Below are 6905 nucleotides of genomic sequence, written 5' to 3'. Positions count from 1 at the left end.
GGGGGCGAGGGGCCGGGGCTGAGGGGGGCGAGGGGCCGGGGCTGAGGGGGGCGAGGGGCCGGGGCTGAGGGGGGCGAGGGCCCGGGGTGTCCCCGCTCCCGGTAACGCGGCTGTGCCCCCCGGCAGGACGCGGCCGGGCGCGGCCGAAGGCGGCAGCTCCAACCCGTCCAAGCGGCACCGGGAGCGGCTGAACCGGGAGCTGGAGCGGCTGGCGGGGCTCCTGCCCTTCCCGCCCGACGTGGTGGCCGGGCTGGACAAGCTCTCGGTGCTTCGCCTCAGCGCCGGCTTCCTGCGCGCCAGGAGCTTCTTCGGCGGTAAGGGACCGACGGATTCCCCCCGGGAATCGCGATTCCCCCTCGGGATTCCCTCTGGAACGGTGCGGTGTGTGTCCCCCCGCTGCCGCATCCCCTCTGGAACTGTGCGGTCTGTGTCCCCCTTCAGACCCCAAATCCCCCCTTCAGACCCCAAATCCCCCCTTCAGACCCCAAATCCCCCCTTCAGATCCCAAATCCCCCCTTCAGACCCCTGCATCCCCTCTGGAACTGTGCGGTCTGTGTCCCCACGCTGCTGCATCTCCCCCCTGGAATTGCTCCCCCGCCCCGCAGTATTGTTGCGCCCCTCTCGGAATTCCCTCTCTGCCCGTCCCGAAGTTTGTTTTCCTCCCCGGAATATTTTGGGTGTTTTTCCCCCTAGAATTTTATGTGTTTTTCTTTCCCCCATAATTCTGTGGGATTCCCACCCCTCCCGAGATTTTTGTTTTCTTTACCTCCTAGAATTTTGTGTCTTCTTCCCTTGAATTTTGAGGTTTTTTATTTTTCCTCCCTCAAATTTTGTTTTCCTTTCCCCCCACACCCCTTATGGGTTTTTCCCTCTCAAATTTTTGTGTCTCTACCCTCCTCGAATTTTTGTTGGTTTGATTTTTTTTTTCTGTCCTCGAAATTTGTGTATTTCCCCCACTTGCCTCGAATTTTTGTGAATTCCCCTGCTTGAATTTTGGGTTTGATTTTTTTTCCCCTCCCCTTCAAATTCTGTTTTTTATCCCCCACATTTTGGTGGTCTTTTACCCACCCTTCCAATTTTGTGTCTTCCCTCCCCTCTCAGGAATTTTGTGTCTTTCATATCTTCCACCCCTTAGAATTTTGTTCCCCCCCCCTCAAATACTTTGTGCTTTCTCCCACTGGAATTTCATCTTTTTCCCCACAGAATTTTGTTTTCTTTCCCCTGGAATTGCTTTTCCCCCCTTTCTGACCCCTCATTTCCTCGCTGTGCCCTCTCCAGCTGCCCAGCCCTGGTTGCATCGTGCCAGGCGCTCATTTGGGATTGGAGGGATCTGGAGAGAGGAAGCTGATTTTGTTCATGGGTTCTGCTGAAGTAGAAAATTCCAGTTTAGGCTGGAGAGTTTCTGTGGCCCTGGACTGTGGCTGAGCCTGGTGCTGCCCAGTTGGGAAGTTTTCCCATGCAAGTGACTTTTCCCCCTTTGTTAGGATAGACTTGGTGTGCTGACAGTGAGTAATAGTTCCCTGTGATGCGGTTACAGTTTATTTGGGAACCTTTGATTTTTTGGGAGCCATTCCACTGCACAGCAATTGTAATTAACAGGAGCCAACAGGATGGCATTGGGGCATCCCTGGGTTTTCCTGATGAAGTAGCAGTGCCTTGAGAATGCTGCATGTGGCCACAGAAACACCACAATTTCCCGGTTTAACTCCAAATCACCGAATATATTCAATACCTCCTTTTCCCCCCTTTTTCCGTTCTCTTTTAAACCATGCTTGAAGGATTGACCAGTGGGTGAGCTGGAAAAGGAATGGCCAGGGAGAGTTGTTTGCCTTGGAGCATTAGGTCAGTCTGTTGGGCTGTATTGGCTGTGTTTTCCGAGCTGGTTTTGCTTTGGAAAGGATCTGGAATGCTGTCTGTGAGGATGCTCTGAGGCAGAGGACAGTTGGTCCCGCTGTTCTGAAGGCTCCCGCCCCGTGGGCTGGAACTTCATGACTTTGGAAGGGCCACACCAGGAGCTGTTTTGGGGTTTGTCATCCTTTCCAGGCAGATTGTGCTGGGATGCTGCCCCAGCTCAGCCAGGGAAGGGTGAGCATGCCTGGGAACATGGTCCTGCTGCTCCACAAACATCCTGCTAGGGCCGTACGTCCTGGGGTTTGGCATTCCCACATCCCTGACACCGTGGGTGACTTTGGTTGAAATTTACTGCTCTGAGATTCTCTCTCATTTTTTCTTCCCCCTCATCCTCCATTCCATCTGGCTTGATCTCATGGCTCCAACTTCCTGACTGCCTGAGGCTGTGGGATGGATGGTGCCCGCTCCTTTCTGCTTTGAGGCAGGTCACTGTAATTCAGGGAAGGGAGGGAAGGAGGAAAGCCTCATCCTTTTAGAGGCAAATAGTGATTGCAGACCTAGTTGAGTCTCTCCTGGTGCTTTAAAACAAAATAATAATTAAAAAAAAAAATCCTGCAAAGGAGCCCTGGGCAAGCTCATCGACAAAACTGAATGATTTTAAGTGGCTTTATTCCTTTTGGAGTGAATGCTGGAGTGGTGTGGCTGTGCTGGAGCTGAGATAAAGTTCACCTTAGGAAGGCTCCTGTTCAAAATATTCTTTTTATTCCTTCCTCTCATTTTTCCTTCTTGGTTATCTACATGTTTAGGTTATTTTTTCCCTTGGTCTGTCAGGGAGCAGAGTTAGGAGGGGCATCTGGAGGCCAGGAGGGCTCGTGTGCTCCAGGTCCTGCTCAGCACCCCTGGAAGTGTAAAACGGGATCCCGAGGAGACAGTTGTAGCTGCACAAGTCCTGGGTGAGATCAGATCAGAAAACACCAGTGGTTTGGGGGCTTTCTGTGTTTATTGGGAGCAGCCAGCATGGCAGGAGGCAGCTCAGAAACAGGCTGTGTGAACCCTGGGACGGAGCAGGGAGCGAGGAGGAGGAGCCCTCATGTCCCCCGCTCCAGTGTGTCTTGAGCACTCCCTGAAAGCAGACCACGGGAAAGCAAGGATGAAAACTGGGGTGTGCTGCCATGGATTGTGAGGAGAAACATCTGAAGCAGGTCTCAGGTGTTGCCCATGACCTCTGACAGCAATTCACCCAGCAGGGTTATGCCAGCCGCCGTTTCTCCAGCCGGAATAAATAAATAATTATTGATTTATTAATTATTAATTGATTGGTTTTAATTTTATTTCAGCATCTTGGGGAAGTTTGTATAGTCTTAAGTGATTAAAAGCAGGTGGGCTGTAGATCTTGGTCACTGGTAAAATCTTTGGGAGCTCCTCTTGGGTTTTTTTTCAGACTCTTGGTCACCTTCTGGCCCTGTGATAAATTCCTCAAAAGGCAGAGCTCCACAGCTCTCCTTAGACACATACCTGCATTTTTAATCCTAGAATGTTTTAGTTTTAAAGCCCACCTCATTCCAACCCCCTGCCACGGGCAGGGACACCTTCCACTAGCCCAGGTTGCTCCAAGCCCCGTCCATCCTGGCCTTGGACACTTCCAGGTGTCCAGGGGCAGCCACAGCTTCTCTGGGCAACCTGTGCCAGGGCCTCCCCGCCCTCACAGAGAAGGATTTCTAGCCAATATCCCATCTATTCCTGCCCTCTGGCAGTGGGAATCCATTCCCCCTTGTCCTGTCACTCCAGGCCCTTGTCCCCAGTCCCTCTCCAGCTCTCCTGGAGCCCTTTTAGGCATTGGAAGGGGCTCTCAGGTCTCCCTGGAATCTTCTCTTTTCCAGGCTGAACACCCCCAGCTCTTCCAGCCTGGCTCCAGAGCAGAGGGGCTCCAGCCATCAGAGCATTTTGGTGGCTCACTCTAGACTCGCTCCAACAGCTCCACATCCTTCTTATTTTGCTTTTCCAGAAGTGAACCTGCTGTTCAGCCGTCAGAGGTGGCTGAGATACTGTTTGCAGGAAGCACCTCCATGTGCTTTTATCTGAACAGTGGAGTTTTGAACATTGTTTCGGCGAGATTTTGCTGGGAGGTCTTTGGTTTGTTAAAAAGACACATTTTGCCTTTGGGCATGAGGACTTTTATACTTCATATGGCCTTAAGTGATGCTGCCCCTGTTGCCTCTCTGCCTGTCTGGGGACACAACTAAATGCCTGAAGTTCTGTGGCAGGAATCAGAGGATTTAAGGCTGCTCAATGTTCTGTTGTTTAATCTTTGGAGTGGTTTAGAGATCATTAAACACTGTCTTTGTTAAGCAGGACTATTTATCAAAACGATCCTTTCCTCAGGCTGAGTACTGGGCTGGTGTGTCTGCTGTGTTCCTACTGCCACCCTGATGCCAAGTGGTGGCTTTCTGCAGGCCTTTGGAAGTGCAAAGGACAAGAGCATCCATGTGTGTGTTTGCCTACTAATTCTGTTCAACTTTTGTGCATAATCTTTCCAGTGTAACAGAGCAGGGAGCAGTTCAGTGCCGGGTGTTTGCCATGTGTGTTCAGCATCTCTGGGAAAGGAGGGAACTTGGCTGTGGTCTCCTCCTGGAGCCTCCTGATCCACGTCAGGATGGGATAGGCTTCTCTCGTGGTGGAGCAGCACTGCTGCTCTCTGTGAAATTCCCAGGTGCCTTTCCCAGGCCCCATTGCCTGAGTTTGCAATCCCAAGTATATACAAATGCTTTCTGCCCACGGGAACGCTGCTTCGTGGCTGAGGTGAACTTAGCTGTGGGAGCAGGGCCATGGGAGGGATGGAGACACGGGGAAACGTGTCCTGCCAGAGAGGTGAACCACTCCTGGCCAGTGCTCCAGCTCATCCCACGTCCCATCCTGCTGCTAAGGCAGCACTGTCCATAACCCAGCACCACTAGCCTGGACCAGGGGGAGCTGAGGTTGGCTTTCATCAGTGCCAGTTGACTTCAGGGCTTTGTACCTTCTCCTTTCCTATCCAGGTCTCTTCCTCTACAACAGTCCCCCCAGGTGTCTTATTTCCTTCCCCCCTTGATGAACAAACATTTTTAATTGTCACTTGCCCCCTTACCCTTCCTCCCTGCTCTACAGGAGGCTCTTTCAGCACGTGGGGTTTGGTGGAGGTCGGGGCTGTGCTGCAGGGCTGCGGCTGCCCAGAGCTGAGGGATCTGTGTCTGCCTCGAGCCCGGGGGCCCCCTGCTCTGTCCCTCTGTCCTTGGGGTGGTGCAGCAAAGCCAAGCCATCAAACAGCTCCACTCCTACCATCCTCCCCTCTCCCTCCCCTACCCCGAGTCCCGCTGTTGGTGGCCATGCCCCTGCTCCAGAGTCTGCACTGCACGTCATTCCAGCATCTTATCCCGCCAGTGCCTGGCGGCTGCTCCCCTCTAATCCCCCTCCGTTCCTCCCCTTGGTGCCAGGGCCCAGCAAGCACTGGTGGCTGATGGAGGAACGGTCCCTGTCTCTTCTGCCTCCCTCACCTTCTGGAAAGGGAGAGAGAAGAAGGAGAGATGCTGCAGGGGAAGGTTTGCTGTCTCTCCCTTGCGTGGGGATTTGTTAGCCAAAAAGGAAGATGCCTCAGAGGCACCTTGTCATGTGGCTGTCGAGTACCATCTGTGTTGCTTGGGCCACTTAAACTCCTGGTGGGAGGTCAATTGGCAGATGTCAAAACGGGCAAGGGCTCAGTTTGGAGAAGTGTCTCTTGCAGTTTGCTCCTGCAGCGTGCTGGGAAGGGTGTCCAAGCTGTGCCTCCCATCCTACAGCAAGCCTGGCCCTTCTGGTGTGTGAGAGCACTCACTTGCCCCTGGGTGTCCAGCTGGGTGTCCCCTGGGGGCCCTGTAGCTGTCACAAGTCGTGTGGCACCAACATTCAGCAATTGACCTGCAGCCTTCATTTCATGGGATTTCCCTGGATGCTCTCAGTCAGCTCTGGGGTGTATAAACTGTAGGAAGAGCAGTAGGAAAAATACAATCCATGGTGCCAGGAGGTGCATGTTTGAACCCCCCTGTGAGCCTTGCTGCCAGCCAGCACTGGGCTAATTCTGCCTGGAAATCCTCAGAGATGCAGGTGCACCTCTGCCCATGTGCAGCATCCTGCCTGGATTGCTCAGCTTGCCAGCGGCCTCTGGGCAGCTCAGATGCATTGCTGGCTGGGAGGAGAGGAGGAAAACACCCTGGCATGTGCTGAGACCTTGGAAATTTTTGGCTCTGGGTGGACTACCAGCTGCACAGCCTGTGATCGTGGATCAGATGTAGCTGTCATCCTGGGCTCTGTGTGGTTTTGAGCTCGATGTGAGTACGTGTTATATGGAAGGTTAAGGCCGTGCATCCAAAACTCAGGCAGTTTGCCTCACCCACATATTTTTAAAAGGTGACACTCCTGCAGATATTGAGGGCTTGGGGATTTTCCCTGAGTCCTCTTAAAATCTTAGGTGGCTGCTGTAGCATCGATGTGCAGCCTCAGGGCTGAGCTTCACCCTCGAAAAACTGATATGAATCCAGACTGTCATTGCTGGAGCTGTGACAGCCCAAAAAGTGCCTGAGCTGCAGTTGGGTCAGACTGGAAAAGTGCTTTTAATTATATCATTATTACAGACTGCATAACTGTGTCCCTGGAACCTCTGCTTAGGGGTGAGGCCTTGAGATGGGATGTGTGGGACTAACTAACCTTGTTCACTTTGTCTGCTCTCCTTCCTTCTGAGCTGTTCAGCCAAGCACTGCAGAGCTGTAGCAGTGAAGCCTAAGGGATGGTTTAAGAAAATAAAGCCTGGTCCTGTGATCACCCTGCTCTCTTAATTGCCTAGGTAATGAGCTGGCCTTGGAGGAGCAATTTAAGCTGGAAAAGTCTTGTGACTTCCCTTAGGTAAGCAGTTTTCCTGCTGTGTGCTTTCCTTGCCAAGTATTTTTCCCTGGCTCTCATGAGAGTCGCTTCTAGGGAGCTGTTGGGGGTCCCTGGGGTTCACTGCCATCTCAGTGGCTGCTGGGGTGTCTCACTGCCATCTCAGT

General features: G+C 52.8%; 1 protein-coding gene across 1 annotated transcript in view; it reads left to right on the top strand.

Annotated features, from left to right (window-relative positions):
* LOC113959076 (aryl hydrocarbon receptor-like) overlaps window positions 1–6905 on the top strand; it is a 23968-nt gene that overhangs the window by 1355 nt on the left and 15708 nt on the right. Inside the window, exon 2 of the mRNA XM_027667849.1 lies at window positions 127–314. Within this exon, the coding sequence (XP_027523650.1) occupies window positions 127–314 (188 nt within the window). The remainder of the gene's footprint in view (window positions 1–126; window positions 315–6905) is intronic.

The sequence above is a fragment of the Corapipo altera genome, unplaced genomic scaffold (genome assembly GCF_003945725.1).
Source record: "Corapipo altera isolate COAL_440 unplaced genomic scaffold, ASM394572v1 354, whole genome shotgun sequence".
In the NCBI taxonomy this organism is placed as follows: Eukaryota; Metazoa; Chordata; class Aves; order Passeriformes; family Pipridae; genus Corapipo; species Corapipo altera.
The sequence above is the reverse complement of the archived record's forward strand: the minus strand, read 5'-3'. Positions and strand labels throughout refer to the sequence as shown.